Source organism: Anomaloglossus baeobatrachus, chromosome 7 (assembly GCF_048569485.1).
Source record: "Anomaloglossus baeobatrachus isolate aAnoBae1 chromosome 7, aAnoBae1.hap1, whole genome shotgun sequence".
NCBI lineage: Eukaryota > Metazoa > Chordata > Amphibia > Anura > Aromobatidae > Anomaloglossus > Anomaloglossus baeobatrachus.
In genome coordinates this window covers 301156471-301182024 of record NC_134359.1, presented here as the reverse complement: position 1 = coordinate 301182024, position 25554 = coordinate 301156471, and the positions used below count along the sequence as shown (strand labels likewise).

The 25554-nt window shown below is 52.5% G+C and overlaps 1 protein-coding gene across 6 annotated transcripts in view; it reads left to right on the top strand.

Moving 5' to 3' along the window:
• The first annotated feature begins 2811 nt into the window (after positions 1-2811).
• Positions 2812-25554, top strand: part of LOC142245675 (zymogen granule membrane protein 16-like) — a 31980-nt gene continuing 9237 nt past the window's right edge. The window contains exons 1-4 of one of the 6 annotated variants that reach the window (XM_075318595.1): positions 2813-3032; positions 7206-7302; positions 14037-14169; positions 20933-21443. In XM_075318595.1, the coding sequence (XP_075174710.1) occupies positions 7254-7302; positions 14037-14169; positions 20933-21233 (483 nt within the window). In that variant the 5' untranslated portion in view covers positions 2813-3032; positions 7206-7253 and the 3' untranslated portion in view covers positions 21234-21443. Of the gene's footprint in view, positions 3041-5007; positions 6091-7205; positions 7303-14036; positions 14170-20932; positions 21444-23902; positions 24425-25554 lie in introns of those variants that run through there. The other 5 variants (XM_075318596.1, XM_075318597.1, XM_075318594.1 and 2 more) reach the window with 5 other exon arrangements.

Below are 25554 nucleotides of genomic sequence, written 5' to 3'. Positions count from 1 at the left end.
TACACAGCTCAGCAGACAGTATCACACAGGAGAGGATTAGATACACAGCTCAGCAGACAGTATCACACAGGAGAGGATTAGATACACGGCTCAGCAGACAGTATCACACAGGAGAGGATTAGATACACAGCTCAGCAGACAGTATCACACAGGATAGGATTAGATACACGGCTCAGCAGACAGTATCACACAGGAGAGGATTAGATACACGGCTCAGCAGACTGTATCACACAGGACAGGATTACATACACAGCTCAGCAGACAGTATCACACAGGGGAGGATTAGATACACGGCTCAGCAGACAGTATCACACAGGAGAGGATTAGATACAGCTCAGCAGACAGTATCACACAGGACAGGATTACATACACAGCTCAGCAGACAGTATCACACAGGAGAGGATTAGATACACGGCTCAGCAGACAGTATCACACAGGATAGGATTAGATACACGGTTCAGCAGACAGTACCACACAGGAGAGGATTAGATACAGCTCAGCAGACAGTATCACACAGGATAGGATTAGATACACAGCTCAGCAGACAATATCACACAGGATAGGATTAGATACATGTCCCAGCAGACAGTATCACACAGGAGAGGATTAGATACATGGCCCAGCAGACAGTATCACACAGGAGAGGATTAGATACACAGCTCAGCAGACAGTATCACACAGGACAGGATTACATACACAGCTCAGCAGACAGTATCACACAGGAGAGGATTACATACACAGCTCAGCAGACAGTATCACACAGGAGAGGATTAGATACACAGCTCAGCAGAGAGCATCACACAGGATAGGGTTAGATACACAGCTCAGCAGACAGTATCACACAGGAGAGGATTAGATACAGCTCAGCAGACAGTACCACACAGGAGAGGATTAGATACAGCTCAGCAGACAGTATCACACAGGATAGGATTAGATACACAGCTCAGCAGACAATATCACACAGGATAGGATTAGATACATGTCCCAGCAGACAGTATCACACAGGAGAGGATTAGATACACAGCTCAGCAGACAGTATCACACAGGAGAGGATTAGGTACACGGCTCAGCAGACAGTATCACACAGGAGAGGATTAGGTACACGGCTCAGCAGACAGTATCACACAGGACAGGATTAGATACACGGCTCAGCAGACAGTATCACACAGGAGAGGATTAGATACACAGCTCAGCAGACAGTATCACACAGGAGAGGATTAGATACACAGCTCAGCAGACAGTATCACACAGGATAGGATTAGATACACGGCTCAGCAGACAATATCACACAGGATAGGGTTAGATACACGGCTCAGCAGACAGTATCACACAGGATAGGATTAGATACACAGCTCAGCAGACAGTATCACACAGGAGAGGATTAGATACACAGCTCAGCAGACAGTATCACACAGGAGAGGATTAGATACACAGCTCAACAGACAGTATCACACAGGAGAGGATTAGATACACAGCTCAGCAGACAGTATCACACAGGAGAGGATTAGATACACAGCTCAGCAGACAGTATCACACAGGATAGGATTAGATACACAGCTCAGCAGACAGTATCACACAGGAGAGGATTAGATACAGCTCAGCAGACAGTATCACACAGGAGAGGATTAGATACAGCTCAGCAGACAGTATCACACAGGATAGGATTAGATACACAGCTCAGCAGACAATATCACACAGGATAGGATTAGATACACGGCTCAGCAGACAGTATCACACAGGAGAGTATTAGATACATGGCCCAGCAGACAGTATCATACAGGAGAGGATTAGATACACAGCTCAGCAGACAGTATCACACAGGAGAGGATTAGATACACAGCTCAGCAGACAGTATCACACAGGAGAGGATTAGATACACGGCTCAGCAGACAGTATCACACAGGATAGGATTAGATACACAGCTCAGTAGACAGTATCACACAGGAGAGTATTAGATACACAGCTCAGCAGACAGTATCACACAGGAGAGGATTAGGTACACGGCTCAGCAGACAGTATCACACAGGATAGGATTAGATACACGGCCCAGTAGACAGTATCACACAGGACAGGATTAGATACACGGCTCAGCAGACAGTATCACACAGGACAGGATTAGATACACAGCTCAGCAGACAGTATCACACAGTAGAGGATTAGATACACGGCTCAGCAGACAGTATCACACAGGATAGGATTAGATACACAGCTCAGTAGACTATCACACAGGATAGGATTAAATACACAGCTCAGCAGACAGTATCACACAGGATAAGATTAGATACACAGCTCAGCAGACAGTATCACACAGGAGAGGATTAGATACACAGCTCAGCAGACAGTATCACACAGGAGAGGATTAGATACACAGCTCAGCAGACAGTATCACACAGGACAGGATTAGATACACGGCTCAGCAGACAGTATCACACAGGATAGGATTAGATACACAGCTCAGCAGACAGTATCACACAGGAGAGTATTAGATACACAGCTCAGCAGACAGTATCACACAGGATAGGATTAGATACACAGCTCAGTAGACAGTATCGCACAGGGGAGGATTAGATACATGACTCGGCACAGTATCACACAGGAAAGGATTAGATACACGTCTCGGTACAGTATCACATCTTTGGGATCTAGTCCTGTATACAGTGTATGTATGTGCAGTTGTGTGTGTGTCCACTAGATGTCCTCTGCTTCCATTGATCCCTGTGATCTTTTCTCCGGTGAACACATTTTTATGGTAAAATCACCGCCGGTTGATGGGTCACCGGCAGCGGACACCGTCATTTCCCGCAGTGACGGCCAATCAGATGCTGCACATGGCAGTGATTGGGGATCACTTTACTTGTTCGGCCTCCATGGCTGTCATGTCTTGGGGTGTCATGTAATCCAGCCGCTGTCCATTATTTGCCATTTTATTGGCAGGTAGTGAGAGTCGTCAGATGCCGGAGACAAGAGGTTCTGCAGGAGCTGGGGCCGCTCCTATATCTACACCAACCAAAAACAAAAAACTGAGCCGGAGCGTGAGTCGGTATATATGCAACTTATAAGCGCATGTTCACACTGGCCATAAGATAAAGGAACCCAAGAGGAAAATAATATGGACGCCTACCCTGCTGTACATACATAACAGCATAGTGCAGAGAAATAAACACAGGGTACACAAAGCGTGAAGCCAGCCCACCGCGACAAGGTGTACCCGAATCAGGACGGTACCTAACGCTCTGCAGTATTAACCCCTCACCATATGTCACAGTAGACCTCAATGTGAATAAGGGCAGAGAGTGGCTGGGTCCTGACTATAGATGAAATGCCCGGCTCAGTGACAAGGGGCCACACACTGTATATACTGAGTACAAGACCCTCCTGTACCCACACATGGTACCGGGGATCCTGGGGGCAGAACTATACCGCACAGGGGTGTGAGGAGTCCGGGGGGCACCGCCGCTAACGTCACCGTGTACAGGCGGCAGTGACTCCCCATCACTGTAATCACCACTTATCATTATCCGAGGCCACAAACTGGACCCGAGCCACGGCCTCAGCACACAACGTGGACCACGGGAACAGCACAGCTGTGCACTGATAATGTGACCCTGCTGAGCTGTGTATCTAATCCTCTCCTGTGTGATACTGTCTGCTGAGCCGTGTATCTAATCCTCTCCTGTGTGATACTGTCTGCTGAGCCGTGTATCTAATCCTCTCCTGTGTGATACTGTCTGCTGAGCCGTGTATCTAATCCTCTCCTGTGTGATACTGTCTGCTGAGCCGTGTATCTAATCCTATCCTGTGTGATACTGTCTGCTGAGCCGTGTATCTAATCCTCTCCTGTGTGATACTGTCTGCTGAGCCGTGTATCTAATCCTCTCCTGTGTGATACTGTCTGCTGAGCTGTGTATCTAATCCTCTCCTGTGTGATACTGTCTGCTGAGCCGTGTATCTAATCCTATCCTGTGTGATACTGTCTGCTGAGCCGTGTATCTAATCCTCTCCTGTGTGATACTGTCTGCTGAGCCGTGTATCTAATCCTATCCTGTGTGATACTGTCTGCTGAGCCGTGTATCTAATCCTCTCCTGTGTGATACTGTCTGCTGAGCTGTGTATCTAATCCTCTCCTGTGTGATACTGTCTGCTGAGCCGTGTATCTAATCCTCTCCTGTGTGATACTGTCTGCTGAGCTGTGTATCTAATCCTCTCCTGTGTGATACTGTCTGCTGAGCCGTGTATCTAATCCTCTCCTGTGTGATACTGTCTGCTGAGCCGTGTATCTAATCCTCTCCTGTGTGATACTGTCTGCTGAGCCGTGTATCTAATCCTATCCTGTGTGATACTGTCTGCTGAGCCGTGTATCTAATCCTCTCCTGTGTGATACTGTCTGCTGAGCCGTGTATCTAATCCTCTCCTGTGTGACACTGTCTGCTTAGCTGTGTATCTAATCCTATCCTGTGTGATACTGTCTGCTGAGCTGTGTATCTAATCCTCACCTGTGTGATACTGTCTGCTGAGCTGTGTATCTAATCCTCACCTGTGTGATACTGTCTGCTGAGCTGTGTATCTAATCCTATCCTGTGTGATACTGTCTGCTGAGCTGTGTATCTAATCCTCTCCTGTGTGATACTGTCTGCTGAGCTGTGTATCTAATCCTCTCCTGTGTGATACTGTCTGCTGAGCTGTGTATCTAATCCTCTCCTGTGTGATACTGTCTGCTGAGCTGTGTATCTAATCCTCTCCTGTGTGATACTGTCTGCTGAGCTGTGTATCTAATCCTCTCCTGTGTGATACTGTCTGCTGAGCTGTGTATCTAATCCTCTCCTGTGTGATACTGTCTGCTGAGCTGTGTATCTAATCCTCTCCTGTGTGATACTGTCTGCTGAGCTGTGTATCTAATCCTCTCCTGTGTGATACTGTCTGCTGAGCTGTGTATCTAATCCTCTCCTGTGTGATACTGTCTGCTGAGCTGTGTATCTAATCCTCTCCTGTGTAATACTGTCTGCTGAGCTGTGTATCTAATCCTCTCCTGTGTGATACTGTCTGATGAGCTGTGTATCTAATCTTGTAATGTGTGGTACAATATCCTATGTTGGTGGAGTCACTGAGTGAGGCATCAGTCAGTGAGGAGTCAGAGAGGAGGAGTCTGATAGACAGTTGGAGTCAGATAGGCGGAGTCAGTGAGTTCGGAGCATTTAGAGAGAATGGAGGGATCAGGGAGAGACAATGTGACGCCCCTGGACTAGTCAGGGCGTCACAGGGGACTGCACTCTTTATCTGTTGGTGCAGGACTCAACCCCTCATGGTTCTGGGATCCTAACCTTTGGTATTGCTTCTATCAGCAGTCAAATCCTAGCCACACCTCACACCACACCCTGTCAGGCACACCATGAACCTTGAACAGGGCCACTCGCCTAGGGGTCAGGCAGACTGGTGGGAGGGACTTAGTGAGTTCAGCTTTCAGTGAGAGAGGAGCTGGGAGAGGAGTGGAGTGGTAGCCCTCAGAGTGAGGAGCTAGGGGAGAAGGAGCTCCCTAGGAGAGACTATGGCTAGGCCGCAGACAGTGGTCTGGGACCGAAGGAGTTGGAGACTTGGTTGAAGGGTACTGGAGAAAGGAGCCAGACTTAGTTTTGGAGAACGGTTGGCACTGGAGTACCTAGTAACCGGACCGGTTTAAGCACGGCGGGGTACTGGACCCTAGATCAGGGAGTAGCTTCATGCAACCTGATAATTAACCTGTGGAGGATAGTCTCTCTATGAACTTTCCCCAAGAGCTCAGAGATCGAAGGCACCAACACAACGAGGGGGATAGGGTTCTCCAACCCATGCGGCCCACTCAAATCCCAAGTGTCAGTCATCGAGAGCACAGCTCCTCTACTTAACAGTGGGGAGCGGGACCCCGACAGCTTCAAGCCGAGGGGTCACTCAGAACATCTAAAATACAGTGCATGGAGGCAGGACCAGACCATCAGCAATACCAACGGGAGCGGACTCCCGGACGAGCTCCCCTGAAGTGGCAGCGGCACCCAGAGACGTGGGTTACTCCTGTGTCAGAGTCTGCTTTGCGGTCGCATCACTACCAACACTGCCTGAGTGAGTACACTAACCCCCCCTGCTCCCAACCTGCACCACGCTCCCCTACACCTCATCATCACGAGTCCTGGGGCCTCCCCTACCCGTAGAGGGAACGTCATCTGGCTGCCCCACTCCATCTCCCCCGGGTACTGCCATCGGCGGTACTCCCTTACCGCGAACAACGGGTGGCGTCACAAACTCTTATCCCCTGTAAATACCCCCTTTTCATTTGAAGTGGCCGTAAGCCCCCGGGTCCGGAGACCCTCGAGCCACAGCAGACCCCGGATCCGAGCGGTTCGACTGCTGCAGGGGCGGCACAACAATACAGAGAGAAGAGGAGCCAGAGGCCGGTGGAGGGAGACTGCGGCTCTATGAAGCCCGGGCGACTGTGACTAAATAACTGATCACATTGGCAGCTGACGTGGCTGATGTGGAGGAAGCGCCCCCCCCTCGCGGGTCTTTCTGCCATTTTTGCCCCTTGATTCCCCTCTTATCATACACTCATGTGCTGTGTGGTGAGGTTATATGAGCCGCCATAAAGTGATAGGGCCGTGTGGTGCTGATCTTATCTCTCCGGGTCACATTTACTCTATGGGCACCGCAAATACCACAGGGAAATTGGCAGTGATGGGCGCCATATGGTGCCCGGAGGCCGAGGAGCCTATATATACAGACAATGAGAGGCACAGTCACATCCCCGCGACCGACACCAGGTGAGCGACTCCTGCAGGACCACAGGGACGAAAGAGGGCAATAGACAAGTCACAGGGTCCCAGAACCCCCCAGATATGGACTTAGCATTGATGGGGGTACTCTCAGTGGTAGATCACTCTCAGTGTAACAATGGAGGTACTCTCAGTGGTAGATCATAATCAGTGTAACAATGGGGGTACTCTCAGTGGTAGATCATAATCAGTGTAACAATGGGGGTACTCTCAGTGGTAGATCATAATCAGTGTAACAATGGGGGTACTCTCAGTGGTAGATCATTATCAGTGTAACAATGGAGGTACTCTCAGTGGTAGATCACTCTCAGTGTAACAATGGAGGTACTCTCAGTGGTAGATCATTATCAGTATAACAATGGAGGTACTCTCACTATACATTACTATATCTGTTCTCTTTGGTTTTAGCGCTGACCAGTGACTCCTCCGGCCGGCGCTGCACTCACTGTCTGCACGATGCTGGCTCTGCTGTGCCTGCTCCTGGGCTCTTCGGTGGCCTCTAGTGGTGAGTATAAAATCTGCGGGGTCTTTATCATCTGACGCTCATACGAATCCGTCGTTAAATGGGTTTTCTCACAAACAAAGTGGATTTAAATGAATAGATCTTGGAATAATAATAATAATTTCCACAATTGGACGTTATATACAATGTTCCTCTGCTGAGATAATCTTATATACGTGCCCCTGCTGTGTACTGTGTAATGGCTGTGTCTGACCGTACAGGACATGGTCTGATCATACCACATCTACTGGGTAAGGGAGGATGCAAGACAGTATACAGACATTACACCCGGGGAGGACACAGAAGAGTATACAGACATTACACCCGGGGAGGACACAGAAGAGTATACAGACATTACACCCGGGGAGACAAAGAAGAGTATACACACATTACACCCAGGGAGACACAGAAGAGTATACAGACACTACACCCGGGGAGGACACAGAAGAGTATACAGACATTACACCCGGGGAGGACACAGAAGAGTATACAGACATTACACCCGGGGAGGACACAGAAGAGTATACAGACATTACACCCGGGGAGGACACAGAAGAGTATACAGACATTACACCCGGGGAGGATACAGAAGAGTATACAGACACTACACCCGGGGAGGACACAGAAGAGTATACAGACACTACACCCGGGGAGGACACAGAAGAGTATACAAACATTACACCCGGGGAGGACACAGAAGAGTATACAGACATTACACCCGGGGAGGACACAGAAGAGTATACAGACAATACACCCGGGGAGGACACAGAAGAGTATACAGATATTACACCCGGGGAGGACACAGAAGAGTATACAGACATTACACCCGGGGAGGACACAGAAGAGTATACAGACATTACACCCGGGGGAGACACAGAAGAGTATACAGACATTACACCCGGGGAGGACACAGAAGAGTATACAGACATTACACCCGGGGAGGACACAGAAGAGTATACAGACATTACACCCGGGGAGGACACAGAAGAGTACACAGACATTACACCCGGGGAGGACACAGAAGAGTATACAGACATTACACCCGGGGAGGACACAGAAGAGTATACAGACATTACACCCGGGGAGGACACAGAAGAGTATACAGACATTACACCCGGGGGAGACACAGAAGAGTATACAGACATTACACCCGGGGAGGACACAGAAGAGTACACAGACATTACACCCGGGGAGGACACAGAAGAGTATACAGACATTACACCCGGGGAGGAGACAGAAGAGTATACAGACATTACACCCGGGGAGGACACAGAAGAGTATACAGACATTACACCCGGGGAGGACACAGAAGAGTATACAGACATTACACCCGGGGGAGACACAGAAGAGTATACAGACACTACACCCGGGGAGGACACAGGAGAGTATACAGACATTACACCCGGGGAGGACACAGGAGAGTATACAGACACTACACCCGGGGAGGACACAGAAGAGTATACAGACATTACACCCGGGGAGGACACAGAAGAGTATACAGACATTACACCCGGGGGAGACACAGAAGAGTATACAGACATTACACCCGGGGAGGACACAGAAGAGTATACAGACATTACACCCGGGGAGGACACAGAAGAGTATACAGACATTACACCCGGGGAGGACACAGAAGAGTACACAGACATTACACCCGGGGAGGACACAGAAGAGTATACAGACATTACACCCGGGGAGGACACAGAAGAGTATACAGACATTACACCCGGGGAGACACAGAAGAGTATACAGACATTACACCCGGGGAGGACACAGAGGAGTATACAGACATTATACCCGGGGAGGAGACAGAAGAGTATACAGACATTACACCCGGGGAGGAGACAGAAGAGTATACAGACATTACACCCGGGGGAGACACAGAAGAATATACAGACATTACACCCGGGGGAGACACAGAAGAATATACAGACATTACACCCGGGGAGGAGACAGAAGAGTATACAGACATTACACCCGGGGAGGACACAGAAGAGTATACAAACATTACACCCGGGGAGGACACAGAAGAGTATACAGACACTACACCCGGGGAGGACACAGAAGAGTATACAGACATTACACCCGGGGAGGACACAGAAGAGTATACAGACATTACACCCGGGGAGGACACAGAAGAGTATACAGACATTACACCCGGGGAGGACACAGAAGAGTATACAGACATTACACCCGGGGAGGACACAGAAGAGTATACAGACATTACACCCGGGGAGGACACAGAAGAGTATACAAACATTACACCCGGGGAGGACACAGAAGAGTATACAGACACTACACCCGGGGAGGAGACAGAAGAGTATACAGACATTACACCCGGGGAGGACACAGAAGAGTATACAGACATTACACCCGGGGAGGATACAGAGGAGTATACAGACATTACACCCGGGGAGGAGACAGAAGAGTATACAGACATTACACCCGGGGAGGACACAGAAGAGTATACAGACATTACACCCGGGGAGGATACAGAGGAGTATACAGACATTACACCCGGGGAGGACACAGAAGAGTATACAGACATTACACCCGGGGAGGATACAGAGGAGTATACAGACATTACACCCGGGGAGGACACAGAAGAGTATACAGACATTACACCCGGGGAGGATACAGAAGAGTATACAGACATTACACCCGGGGAGGACACAGAAGAGTATACAGGCATTACACCCAAAGAGTATACAGACATTACACCCGAGGAGACACAGAAGAGTATACAGACATTACACCCGGGGAGGATACAGAAGAGTATACAGACATTACACCCGGGGAGGACACAGAAGAGTATACAGGCATTACACCCAAAGAGTATACAGACATTACACCCGAGGAGACACAGAAGAGTATACAGACATTACACCCGAGGAGACACAGAAGAGTATACAGACATTACACCCGGGGAGGACACAGAAGAGTATACAGGCATTACACCCGAGGAGACACAGAAGAGTATACAGACATTACACCCGAGGAGACACAGAAGAGTATACAGACATTACACCCGAGGAGACACAGAAGAGTATACAGACATTACACCCGGGGAGGACACAGAAGAGTATACAGACATTACACCCGGGGAGGACACAGAAGAGTATACAGACATTACACCCGGGGAGGACACAGAAGAGTATACAGACATTACACCCGGGGAGGACACAGAAGAGTATACAGACATTACACCCGGGGAGGATACAGAGGAGTATACAGACATTACACCCGGGGAGGATACAGAAGAGTATACAGACATTACACCCGGGGAGGAGACAGAAGAGTATACAGACATTACACCCGGGGGAGACACAGAAGAGTATACAGACATTACACCCAAAGAGTATACAGACATTACACCCGAGGAGACACAGAAGAGTATACAGACATTACACCCGAGGAGACACAGAAGAGTATACAGACATTACACCCGAGGAGACACAGAAGAGTATACAGACATTACACCCGGGGAGGACACAGAAGAGTATACAGACATTACACCCAGGGAGGATACAGAGGAGTATACAGACATTACACCCGGGGAGGAGACAGAAGAGTATACAGACATTACACCCGGGGAGGATACAGAAGAGTATACAGACACTACACCCGGGGAGGAGACAGAAGAGTATACAGACATTACACCCGGGGAGGACACAGGAGAGTATACAGACATTACACCCGGGGAGACACAGAAGAGTATACAGACATTACACCCGAGGAGACACAGAAGAGTATACAGACATTACACCCAAAGAGTATACAGACATTACACCCGGGGAGACACAGAAGAGTATACAGACATTACACCCGAGGAGACACAGAAGAGTATACAGACATTACACCCAAAGAGTATACAGACATTACACCCGAGGAGACACAGAAGAGTATACAGACATTACACCCGAGGAGACACAGAAGAGTATAAAGACATTACACCCGAAGAGTATACAGACATTACACCCGAGGAGACACAGAAGAGTATACAGACATTACACCCGGGGAGGACACAGAAGAGTATACAGACATTACACCCGGGGAGGAGACAGAAGAGTATACAGACATTACACCCGGGGAGACACAGAGGAGTATACAGACATTACACCCGGGGGGGTAACAGAAGAGTATACAGACATTACACCCGGGGGGGTAACAGAAGAGTATACAGATATTACACCCGGGGAGGACACAGAAGAGTATACAGACATTACACCCGGGGAGGACACAGAAGAGTATACAGACATTACACCCGGGGAGACACAGAAGAGTATACAGACATTACACCCGGGGAGACACAGAAGAGTATACAGACATTACACCCGGGGAGGAGACAGAAGAGTATACAGATATTACACCCGGGGAGGACACAGAAGAGTATACAGACATTACACCCGGGGAGGACACAGAAGAGTATACAGACATAACACCCGGGGGAGGACACAGAAGAGTACACAGACATTACACCCGGGGAGGACACAGAGGAGTATACAGACATTACACCCGGGGAGGACACAGAAGAGTATACAGACATTACACCCGGGGAGGACACAGAAGAGTATACAGACATTACACCCGGGGAGGACACAGAAGAGTATACAGACATAACACCCGGGGGAGGACACAGAAGAGTACACAGACATTACACCCGGGGAGGACACAGAGGAGTATACAGACACTACACCCGGGGAGGACACAGAAGAGTATACAGACATTACACCCGGGGAGGACACAGAGGAGTATACAGACATTACACCCGGGGAGGACACAGAAGAGTATACAGACATTACACCCGGGGAGGACACAGAAGAGTATACAGACATTACACTCGAGGAGACACAGAAGAGTATACAGACATTACACCCGGGGAGACACAGAAGAGTATACAGACATTACACCCGGGGAGGACACAGAAGAGTATACAGACATTACTCCCGGGGAGGACACAGAAGAGTATACAGACATTACACCCGGGGAGGACACAGAAGAGTATACAGACATTACACCCGGGGAGGACATAGAAGAGTATACAGACATTACACCCGGGGAGGACATAGAAGAGTATACAGACATTACACCCGGGGAGACACAGAAGAGTATACAGACATTACACTCGGGGAGGACACAGAAGAGTATACAGACATTACATCCGGGGAGGACACAGAAGAGTATACAGACATTACACCCGGGGAGGACACAGAAGAGTATACAGACATTACACCCGGGGAGACACAGAAGAGTATACAGACATTACACCCGGGGAGGACACAGAAGAGTATACAGACATTACACCCGGGGAGACACAGAAGAGTATACAGACATTACACCCGGGGAGGACACAGAAGAGTATACAGACATTACACCCGGGGAGACACAGAAGAGTATACAGACATTACACCCGGGGAGGACACAGAAGAGTATACAGACATTACACCCGGGGAGACACAGAAGAGTATACAGACATTACACTCGGGGAGGACACAGAAGAGTATACAGACATTACACCCGGGGAGGACACAGAAGAGTATACAAACATTACACCCGGGGAGGACACAGAAGAGTATACAGACACTACACCCGGGGAGGACACAGAAGAGTATACAGACATTACACCCGGGGAGGACACAGAAGAGTATACAGACATTACACCCGGGGAGGACACAGAAGAGTATACAGACACTACACCCGGGGAGGACACAGAAGAGTATACAGACACTACACCCGGGGAGGACACAGAAGAGTATACAGACATTACACCCGGGGAGGACACAGAAGAGTATACAGACATTACACCCGGGGAGACACAGAAGAGTATACAGACATTACACCCGGGGAGGACACAGAAGAGTATACAGACATTACACCCGGGGAGACACAGAAGAGTATACAGACATTACACCCGGGGAGGACACAGAAGAGTATACAGACATTACACCCGGGGAGACACAGAAGAGTATACAGACATTACACTCGGGGAGGACACAGAAGAGTATACAGACATTACACCCGGGGAGGACACAGAAGAGTATACAAACATTACACCCGGGGAGGACACAGAAGAGTATACAGACACTACACCCGGGGAGGACACAGAAGAGTATACAGACATTACACCCGGGGAGGACACAGAAGAGTATACAGACATTACACCCGGGGAGGACACAGAAGAGTATACAGACACTACACCCGGGGAGGACACAGAAGAGTATACAGACACTACACCCGGGGAGGACATAGAAGAGTATACAAATAGGAATAACGTTTGGAACACCATTCTAAGTCCGAACTGGGTGCAAAAACCTAAAAAAACATCACTATGTTGGGGTCTATTGCATTGATCAATTCAGTAGCTAAATTTCTCTTGATTCATATGTTCATGGCAGTAATGCAGATTCCATTTTTCACATATTCACTCTTACATATAGCTATTGGATTTTTCAAGTCAGTATTCACACAGCAGTTTCTGCTATTTCATGTATTCCCCTTACATAGTCACTGGTGTGCATACCTTATCTCCCCATACAGCAGAGTATACAGACACTACACCCGGGGGGGAACATCGTATATAACGTCCGATTGTGGAAATTATTATTATTAGAGCTATTGATTAAAATCAACTTTGTTCTTGGGACATCCCCTTTAAGCCTAAACTATCAGCACATTATGCCTGGACGTGTTGCGGCCTCCGTTATGCTCTTCTTTCATCATTTCCCCTTATCCTATAGTGCAGTCCCGTCGCTCTTCCTTTGTGGGGGAGTACGGTGCAGGAGGGGGCACTGCATTCTCCTTCTCCTCGGAGCAGCTGAAGGGGCCGATAACTGGACTGCGAGTGCGGGAGAATCCAAGTCACATCATAGGGTGAGATCATTTATACATTGTTTCCTGGATGACGGAACATGGGGCCACCTTTCTGAAACAGGCTGCTCCCCACTCCTCCTCTCTCACACAGGCTGCTCCCCACTCCTCCTCCCTCACACAGGCTGCTCCCCACTCCTCCTCCCTCACACAGGCTGCTCCTCACTCCTCCTCCCTCACACAGGCTGCTCCCCACTCCTCCTCCCTCACACAGGCTGCTCCCCACTCCTCCTCTCTCACACAGGCTGCTCCCCACTCCTCCTCCCTCACACAGGCTGCTCCCCACTCCTCCTCCCTCACACAGGCTGCTCCCCACTCCTCCTCCCTCACACAGGCTGCTCCCCACTCCTCCTCCCTCACACAGGCTGCTCCCCACTCCTCCTCCCTCACACAGGCTGCTCCCCACTCCTCCTCCCTCACACAGGCTGCTCCCCACTCCTCCTCCCTCACACAGGCTGCTCCCCACTCCTCCTCTCTCACACAGGCTGCTCCCCACTCCTCCTCTCTCACACAGGCTGCTCCCCACTCCTCCTCTCTCACACAGGCTGCTCCCCACTCCTCCTCCCTCACACAGGCTGCTCCCCACTCCTCCTCTCTCACACAGGCTGCTCCCCACTCCTCCTCCCTCACACAGGCTGCTCCCCACTCCTCCTCTCTCACACAGGCTGCTCCCCATCTCTGATCTCTCACACAGGCTGCTCCCCGCTCCTCCTCTCTCACACAGGCTGCTCCCCACTCCTCCTCCCTCACACAGGCTGCTCCCCACTCCTCCTCCCTCACACAGGCTGCTCCCCACTCCTCCTCTCTCACACAGGCTGCTCCCCACTCCTCCTCTCTCACACAGGCTGCTCCCCACTCCTCCTCCCTCACACAGGCTGCTCCCCACTCCTCCTCTCTCACACAGGCTGCTCCCCACTCCTCCTCTCTCACACAGGCTGCTCCCCACTCCTCCTCTCTCACACAGGCTGCTCCCCGCTCCTCCTCTCCCACACAGGCTGCTCCCCACTCCTCCTCCCTCACACAGGCTGCTCCCCACTCCTCCTCTCTCTCACACAGGCTGCTCCCCACTCCTCCTCCCTCACACAGGCTGCTCCCCGCTCCTCCTCTCTCACACAGGCTGCTCCCCGCTCCTCCTCTCTCACACAGGCTGCTCCCCGCTCCTCCTCCCTCACACAGGCTGCTCCCCGCTCCTCCTCCCTCACACAGGCTGCTCCCCGCTCCTCCTCTCTCACACAGGCTGCTCCCCGCTCCTCCTCCCTCACACAGGCTGCTCCCCACTCCTCCTCTCTCACACAGGCTGCTCCCCACTCCTCCTCTCTCACACAGGCTGCTCCCCGCTCCTCCTCCCTCACACAGGCTGCTCCCCGCTCCTCCTCTCTCACACAGGCTGCTCCCCGCTCCTCCTCTCTCACACAGGCTGCTCCCCCCTCCTCCTCCCTCACACAGGCTGCTCCCCACTCCTCCTCTCTCACACAGGCTGCTCCCCATCTCTGATCTCTCACACAGGCTGCTCCCCACTCCTCCTCTCTCACACAGGCTGCTCCCCACTCCTCCTCTCTCACACAGGCCGCTCCCCCCTCCTCCCTCACACAGGCTGCTCCCCACTCCTCCTCTCTCACACAGGCTGCTCCCCACTCCTCCTCTCTCACACAGGCCGCTCCCCCCTCCTCCTCTCTCACACAGGCTGCTCCCCACTCCTCCTCTCTCACACAGGCTGCTCCCCCCTCCTCCTCCCTCACACAGGCTGCTCCCCACTCCTCCTCTCTCACACAGGCTGCTCCCCATCTCTGATCTCTCACACAGACTGCTCCCCGCTCCTCCTCTCTCACACAGGCTGCTCCCCACTCCTCCTCTCTCACACAGGCTGCTCCCCGCTCCTCCTCTCTCACACAGGCTGCTCCCCGCTCCTCCTCTCTCACACAGGCTGCTCCCCACTCCTCCTCTCTCACACAGGCTGCTCCCCACTCCTCCTCTCTCACACAGGCTGCTCCCCACTCCTCCTCTCTCACACAGGCTGCTCCCCACTCCTCCTCTCTCACACAGGCTGCTCCCCACTCCTCCTCTCTCACACAGGCTGCTCCCCATCTCTGATCTCTCACACAGGCTGCTCCCCGCTCCTCCTCTCTCACACACAGGCTGCTCCCCGCTCCTCCTCTCTCACACACAGGCTGCTCCCCGCTCCTCCTCTCTCACACAGGCTGCTCCCCGCTCCTCCTCTCTCACACAGGCTGCTCCCCGCTCCTCCTCTCTCACACAGGCTGCTCCCCACTCCTCCTCTCTCACACAGGCTGCTCCCCACTCCTCCTCTCTCACACACAGGCTGCTCCCCGCTCCTCCTCTCTCACACAGGCTGCTCCCCGCTCCTCCTCTCTCACACAGGCTGCTCCCCGCTCCTCTCTCACACACAGGCTGCTCCCCACTCCTCTCTCACACACAGGCTGCTCCCCACTCCTCTCTCACACACAGGCTTCCCCCCACTCCTCCTCTCTCACACAGGCTGCTCCCCACTCCTCCTCTCTCACACAGGCTGCTCCCCACTCCTCTCTCACACACAGGCTGCTCCCCACTCCTCCTCTCTCACACAGGCTGCTCCCCACTCCTCTCTCACACACAGGCTGCTCCCCACTCCTCTCTCACACACAGGCTGCTCCCCACTCCTCCTCTCTCACACAGGCTGCTCCCCACTCCTCCTCTCTCACACAGGCTGCTCCCCACTCCTCCTCTCTCACACAGGCTGCTCCCCGCTCCTCCTCCCTCACACAGGCTGCTCCCCGCTCCTCCTCTATCACACAGGCTGCTCCCCGCTCCTCCTCCCTCACACAGGCTGCCCCCCACTCCTCTCTCACACACAGGCTGCTCCCCGCTCCTCCTCCCTCACACAGGCTGCTCCCCGCTCCTCCTCTATCACACAGGCTGCTCCCCACTCCTCCTCTCTCACACAGGCTGCTCCCCACTCCTCTCTCACACACAGGCTGCTCCCCACTCCTCTCTCACACACAGGCTGCTCCCCACTCCTCCTCTCTCACACAGGCTGCTCCCCACTCCTCCTCTCTCACACAGGCTGCTCCCCACTCCTCCTCTCTCACACAGGCTGCTCCCCACTCCTCCTCTCTCACACAGGCTGCTCCCCACTCCTCCTCTCTCACACAGGCTGCTCCCCACTCCTCCTCTCTCACACAGGCTGCTCCCCACTCCTCCTCTCTCACACAGGCTGCTCCCCACTCCTCCTCTCTCACACAGGCTGCTCCCCACTCCTCCTCTCTCACACAGGCTGCTCCCCACTCCTCCTCTCTCACACAGGCTGCTCCCCACTCCTCCTCTCTCACACAGGCTGCTCCCCACTCCTCCTCTCTCACACAGGCTGCTCCCCACTCCTCCTCTCTCACACAGGCTGCTCCCCATCTCTGATCTCTCACACAGGCTGCTCCCCGCTCCTCCTCTCTCACACACAGGCTGCTCCCCGCTCCTCCTCTCTCACACACAGGCTGCTCCCCGCTCCTCCTCTCTCACACACAGGCTGCTCCCCGCTCCTCCTCTCTCACACAGGCTGCTCCCCACTCCTCTCTCACACACAGGCTGCTCCCCACTCCTCTCTCACACACAGGCTGCTCCCCACTCCTCTCTCACACACAGGCTGCTCCCCACTCCTCTCTCACACACAGGCTGCTCCCCACTCCTCTCTCACACACAGGCTGCTCCCCACTCCTCTCTCACACACAGGCTGCTCCCCACTCCTCTCTCACACACAGGCTGCTCCCCACTCCTCTCTCACACACAGGCTGCTCCCCACTCCTCTCTCACACACAGGCTGCTCCCCACTCCTCTCTCACACACAGGCTGCTCCCCACTCCTCTCTCACACACAGGCTGCTCCCCACTCCTCCTCTCTCACACAGGCTGCTCCCCACTCCTCCTCTCTCACACAGGCTGCTCCCCACTCCTCTCTCACACACAGGCTGCTCCCCACTCCTCTCTCACACACAGGCTGCTCCCCACTCCTCCTCTCTCACACAGGCTGCTCCCCATCTCTGATCTCTCACACAGGCTGTGTCGCGGGTGGCGGGGCGCTGCGCTCGCTAACGCTCGGGTCCGGCGCAGCTGCTCAGTGGCTCGAGCGGTGGGCCGGATCCGGAGACTCGAGCGGCGCTCCTCGCCCGTGAGTGAAAAGGGGGTGGTTTGTTTGGGGATTTAGTCCGTAACGCCACCCACGGGTTGTGGTGAAGATGGGCACTACCGCTGCTGGTGACGGGGATCCCGGGAGCGATGGTAGGGAGCAGCTGGGATGTTGTTTTCCCCCTCCGTGGGTAGGGGTTGGTGGTCCCGGGGCCCGATGGTGTGATGGGGAGGCAGGGTCGGTGAGGTGCAAAGTTGCAGGGACAGCGCGGCGCGGTGCCGGATGGCACGGGTGTACTCACTCAGCAAAAGAGGCACAAAGTCTCCGGTAAACCAAACGGCTGGATGGACGGGTCCCGCAGCCGGCTGCTGTGTCTCTCCCCGGACAGGTGATGGAGGCTATCTCTCCCTGCACCTTTGTGTACTGTCTTGACTACGATGGGTTCCCAACGGTAGTCCGCTCCCCGGTGTATGGATACCGGAGGAGCCCGTTTTGCCCACAGGCACTGGCCCTTGGACTTCTAGCCGGTGGCGGTATGTCCTCACGGTGTGAGCGGTTGCCTTCATTCGGGACTTGGTTGTTAGGGAACACCGGGGGTTCCTGTCACACTCGGATTTGACTGTTAACGGCGGCTCCAAGTCTGGTTGGGGTCCCATGGCCCTGCCTGTGTGCTTAGCTTCACTCCGTTCCCCGGACCGATACCGGTGGGCCACCGCCCAGCCCCGGTCCTTACGGCTCTGCGGAGTTCCACCAACTCCTGCAGACGGCCACCACCGTCTGCCAACCTTGCTCTCAGTGCCTGGGCTCCAACCCAGACACTCGCAGTACGTGACCTCTCACTTTCACCTCCTGAACTGCACTACTCCTTTTCCCGCCTCCAGGCCTGTGAACTCCTCGGTGGGCGGGGCCAACCGCCTGGCTCCGCCCCACCTGGTGTGGACATCAGGCCCTGGAGGGAGGCAACAAGGGTTTTGTGTCTGACTAATGTTACTGTCTGGGTGTGGGGGTGTGTGTGTGCTTTGTCTGTGGCTACCTGGCTAGTCCAGGGCGCCACAGCTGCTCCCCACTCCTCTCTCCCACAGGCTGCTCCCCGCTCCTCCTCTCTCACACAGGCTGCTGCCCACTCCTCCTCTCTCACACAGGCTGCTGCCCACTCCTCCTCTCTCACACAGGCTGCTCTCCACTCCTCCTCTCTCACACAGGCTGCTCCCCACTCCTCCTCTCTCACACAGGCTGCTCTCCACTCCTCCTCTCTCACACAGGCTGCTCTCCACTCCTCCTCCCTCACACAGGCTGCAGCCCACTCCTCCTCTCTCACACAGGCTGCTCCCCGCTCCTCCTCTCTCACACAGGCTGCTCCCCGCTCCTCCTCTCTCACACAGGCTGCTCCCCGCTCCTCCTCTCTCACACAGGCTGCTCCCCGCTCCTCCTCTCTCACACAGGCTGCTCCCCGCTCCTCCTCTCTCACACAGGCTGCTCCCCGCTCCTCCTCTCTCACACAGGCTGCTCCCCGCTCCTCCTCTCTCACACAGGCTGCTCCCCGCTCCTCCTCTCTCACACAGGCTGCTCCCCGCTCCTCCTCTCTCACACAGGCTGCTCCCCACTCCTCCTCCCTCACACAGGCTGCTCCCCACTCCTCCTCCCTCACACAGGCTGCTCCCCACTCCTCCTCTCTCACACAGGCTGCTCCCCACTCCTCCTCTCTCACACAGGCTGCAGCCCACTCCTCCTCTCTCACACAGGCTGCTCTCCACTCCTCCTCTCTCACACAGGCTGCTCCCCACTCCTCCTCTCTCACACAGGCTGCACCCCACTCCTCCTCTCTCACACAGGCTGCTCCCCACTCCTCTCTCACACAGGCTGCTCCCCACTCCTCCTCCCTCACACAGGCTGCTCCCCACTCCTCCTCCCTCACACAGGCTGCTCCCCACTCCTCCTCTCTCACACAGGCTGCTCCCCGCTCCTCCTCTCTCACACAGGCTGCTCCCCACTCCTCTCTCACACAGGCTGCTCCCCGCTCCTCCTCTCTCACACAGGCTGCTCCCCACTCCTCCTCTCTCACACAGGCTGCTCCCCACAGCTTCTCTCTCACACAGGCTGCTCCCCACAGCTTCTCTCTCACACAGGCTGCTCCCCACTCCTCCTCTCTCACACAGGCTGCTCCCCACAGCTTCTCTCTCGCACAGGCTGCTCCCCACTCCTCCTCTCTCACACAGGCTGCTCCCCACTCCTCCTCTCTCACACACAGGCTGCTCCCCACTCCTCCTCCCTCACACAGGCTGCTCCCCACTCCTCCTCTCTCACACAGGCTGCTCCCCACAGCTTCTCTCTCGCACAGGCTGCTCCCCACTCCTCCTCTCTCACACAGGCTGCTCCCCACTCCTCCTCTCTCACACACAGGCTGCTCCCCACTCCTCCTCCCTCACACAGGCTGCTCCCCACTCCTCCTCTCTCACACAGGCTGCAGCCCACAGCTTCTCTCTCACACAGACTACTCCACACACCTTCTCTCTCACAGGCTGCTCCCCATGTTTTGTAGTAGTATTTGAAAACATAAGCTGGACCCAGGGACCTTCAGCCACATAATAGGAGACTGCACTTTGTGTCTACATAGGAGGTGATGTGTCTCTTAGTCATGTTCTTGTCTCCTCAGGATCCAGTTCAAGTATGGCGCTAGCTGGGGACCTTATTATGGGAATCCATCAGGAACGCTCCTTGAGATCTTACTACATCAGGGGGAGAACATCACACAAGTGTCGGGGAAGGTGGCCTCCTACGTGAATGAGCTGGTCTTTGTGACAAGTCGAGGGAGAATACTTAAATTTGGGCAACCCTCAGGCAACAGCTTCAATGATTTCCCCCTGTTTGATGGCACCGTCCTCCGCTATGTGAGTGGCCGCTATTCATCCGTCCTCCATAGCATTGGTTTCCACTGGGGAGACAACCCGAAGTGAGTGTATTGCAAAGAGGCATCCAGATGATGGACCCTTAGGTGTGGTGGATTCAAGAAAGATCTAGACTCCTACAACCCAACCCATGGATGATGACGGCTCTCCGACTGCATCCACAGATATGTTGTACCCCAAATATCTATCATCTACCCAATGTTTATCTCCTTACCGGTCACTTCCCTAAAATGTAATCACTAAATAAATGACAAATTTTCAATAACAAAATGTTGTAGCTGTGTGTATGTACTCTGGGACGCACACTGAGGCATGTACTGACTGTGATAGGAGGAGGCTGCAGGACAAAACCCCAAAATATTAGTGACCTGATGGCCAATACCCAAGACAAATGCACTAATGTTCTTCAGGAACGCTGCCAGAAGCAGGAGTCTGACTATGCATCACATCTCCAGCAAGTTATAACAGCCAGAGGGGTAGCAGGTTATAACAGCCAGAGCATTAGCAGGTTATAACAGCCAGAGCATTAGCAGGTTATAACAGCCAGAGGGGTAGCAGGTTATTACAGCCAGAGGGCTAGCAGATTATTACAGCCAGAGGGGTAGCAGGTTATAACAGCCAGAGGGGTAGCAGGTTATTACAGCCAGAGGGGTAGCAGGTTATTACAGCCAGAGGGCTAGCAGGTTATTACAGCCAGAGGGGTAGCAGATTATTACAGCCAGAGGGCTAGCAGGTTATTACAGCCAGAGGGCTAGCAGGTTATTACAGCCAGAGGGATAGCAGGTTATAACAGCCAGAGGGGTAGCAGGTTATTACAGCCAGAGGGGTAGCAGGTTATTACAGCCAGAGGGCTAGCAGATTATTACAGCCAGAGGGGTAGCAGGTTATAACAGCCAGAGGGGTAGCAGGTTATTACAGCCAGAGGGGTAGCAGGTTATTACAGCCAGAGGGGTAGCAGGTTATTACAGCCAGAGGGGTAGCAGGTTATTACAGCCAGAGGGCTAGCAGATTATTACAGCCAGAGGGCTAGCAGGTTATTACAGCCAGAGGGCTAGCAGGTTATTACAGCCAGAGGGCTAGCAGATTATTACAGCCAGAGGAATAGCAGATTATTACAGCCAGAGGGCTAGCAGATTATTATAGCCAGAGTGGTAGCAGGTTATTACAGCCAGAGGGGTAGCAGATTATTACAGCCAGAGGGCTAGCAGATTATTACAGCCAGAGGGGTAGCGGGTCATAACAGCCAGAGGGGTAGCGAGTCATAACAGCCAGAGGGGTAGCGAGTCATAACAGCCAGAGGGGTAGCGGGTCATAACAGCCAGAGGGGTAGCGGGTCATAACAGCCAGAGGAGTAGCGGGTCATAACAGCCAGAGGGGTAGCGGGTCATAACAGCCAGAGGGGTTACAGGTTATAACAGCCAAAGGAGTAGCGGGTTATAATAGCCAGAGGGGTAGCGGGTTATAACAGCCAGAGGGGTAGCGGGATAGAACAGCCAGAGTGGTAGCGAGATATAACAGCCAGAAGGGTAGCAGGTTATTACAGCCAGAGGGCTAGCAGATTATTACAGCCAGAGGGCTAGCAGATTATTACAGCCAGAGGGCTAGCAGATTATTACAGCCAGAGGGCTAGCAGATTATTACAGCCAGAGGGGTAGCGGGTCATAACAGCCAGAGGGGTAGCGGGTCATAACAGCCAGAGGGGTAGCGGGTCATAACAGCCAGAGGGGTTGCAGGTCATAACAGCCAGAGGGGTTACAGGTTATAACAGCCAAAGGAGTAGCGGGTTATAATAGCCAGAAGGGTAGCAGGTTATAACAGCCAGAGGGATAGCAGGTTATAACAGCCAGAAGGGTAGCAGGTTATAACAGCCAGAGGGATAGCAGGTTATAACAGCCAGAAGAGTAGCAGGTTATAACCACAAGAGGGGTAGCAGGTCATAACAGCCAGAGGGGTAGCGGGTCATAACAGCCAGAGGGGTTACAGGTTATAACAGCCAAAGGAGTAGCGGGTTATAATAGCCAGAGGGGTAGCGGGTTATAACAGCCAGAGGGGTAGCGGGATATAACAGCCAGAGGGCTATCATGTTATAACAGCCAGAGGAGTAGCAGATCATAAAAGCCAGAGAGGCAGGATAACATAACAGCCAGAAGGGTAGCAGGTTATAACAGCCAGAGGGATAGCAGGTTATAACAGCCAGAAGGGTAGCAGGTTATAACCACAAGAGGGGTAGCAGGTCATAACAGCCAGAGGAGTAGCAGGTTATGACAGCCAAAGGAGTAGTAGGTCATGACACCCAGCGGGGTAGCAGGTCATGACAGCAAAAGGGGTAGCAGGTTATAACAGCCAGAGGGGTAGCAGGTCATAATACTTAGAAGTGCTGTACTAAGCACTAAAGATGCTGGTAATGGTAGGGGGAGTAATCCTGAGATGGCAGGAGTCAGTATAAAAAGCAGTTTGTGCTGAATTTGGTTGGAGAAACCACTTTTATATTAGTTGTATTCAGCTGTTCTGAATTTACAATGAAAGGGAGGGGGGGGTTGAATAATTTGGATTGTAACTGTCTATCAGTAAAACGATGTGGCAGATTTATGGTACAGGGTTCCTCTCTGGCTGCCATAGATCTGGGGATGTCTGTGGGGGAACTATGTACGAGTCTCATAGCGAATTATAAAATATATACATTAGATTGTCCCTCTCAGGCTGCCATAGATCTCAGGCAGAGGAGGAGAGCAGAGTCTGTGCATCAGTATGAAGCCCGGGTGACTGTGACTGAGTGATGGCCGCTAATAATGGCAACTATAAGATCAATGGCAGAATGGACAGAGGAAGGATCAGCTCTCGGTGCATATTCTTGCCCCTTTTCTCCATTTCCCCACACTCTTTCCTTGTGTACTGTGTGCGGAGTCATTGATATACATTATATGAGCCGCCATAAAGTGATATCTGCTGGGCGCCAGATGTTGTGTGCCCGGGATTAGGGGCAGAGGCGTCAGTCTACCTGCAGTGTATACAGGGACCCGGATCACCTCTTATCTCACTGCGCCCTTTGTCTCTCCGGGTCTCAGCTCCCGGGAACTGCAAATACTACACTAAAATTCTGAAGGGATGGGCAGTGATAGGGTTAAGGTGATGTCATCGTACTGCCCTGTATGATGGGCGCCATATGGTACCCGGGTGCCATAGGATCCTATATATACTGCTGATGGGAGTCACAGTCACATCCCTGCGACCGACACCAGGTGAGTGGCGCAGCGATTATTCAGTACTATATATACTGTCATTGCCGAAAGTGTTAGCACCCTTGAAATTGTTCCAGAAAATGAAGTACTTCTCCTAAAAAATCATGCAGTTGCACTTATTTATTTCCTTTGTGTGTCCACAAACACAGAAAAAAAAAAAGGAAAATTGGACATAATTTCACACAAAACCCCAAAAATGAGCCGGTAATAATTGTTAGCACCTTTCCAAAATTGCAGGTAGATAACTTTGTGCATGTGACGCTCAGCTCATCTGTGACAAGTAACAGGTGTGGGCAATATGAAAATCACACCTAAAATCAGATAAAATGGGGAGAAGTTGCCTCAATCTCTGCATTGTGTGTGTGTGTGTGTGCCGCACTAAGCATGGAGAACAGAAAGAGGAGAAGAAAACGGTCTCTGAGGACTGGAGAAGCAAAATTGTTGAAAAATATCAACAATCTCAATGTTACAATTCATCTCCAGAGATCTTGATGTTCATTTGTCCACGGTGCACAACATAATCAAGAAGTTTCCAAACCATGGTGCTGTAGCTAATCTACCTGGATGGCAGAGAAAAAAATAATGAAAGATTGTAACATAGGATAGTCTGGATGGTGGATAAGCCCCAATCAATTTCCAAAGAAATCAAAGATGTCCTGCAGCTCAGGGGCATCAGTGTCAGCAAGAACTATCCATCCACCTCTGAAGGAAATGAAACACTGTGGAGGAGACCCAGGAGGACCACACTGCTGACACTGAGACAGAAAAAAAGCCAAAATGTGTGGGAGTAACCAAACTCCTTCTGAGAACGCGTCTTGTGGACAGATGAGCCCAAGATTTAGCCTTGGTAAAGCGCATCATTCTACTGTTTACCAAAAACAGCATGAGGTCTAGAAAGTAAAGAGCACAACACCTACAGTCACATATGGTGGAGGTCAGAGATGTTTTGGGGTTGTTTTGCTGCCTTTGGCATGGGGGTCTTGACTGTGTACAAGGAACCATAAAATCTGAAGATTACCAAAGGATTTTGGGTGGCAATGTAGAGCCCAGTGTCAGAAAGCTGGGGCTGGGTCCTAGGTCAGGGGTCTTCCAGCAGGACAATAACCTCAAACACTTCAAGAAGCCCCAGA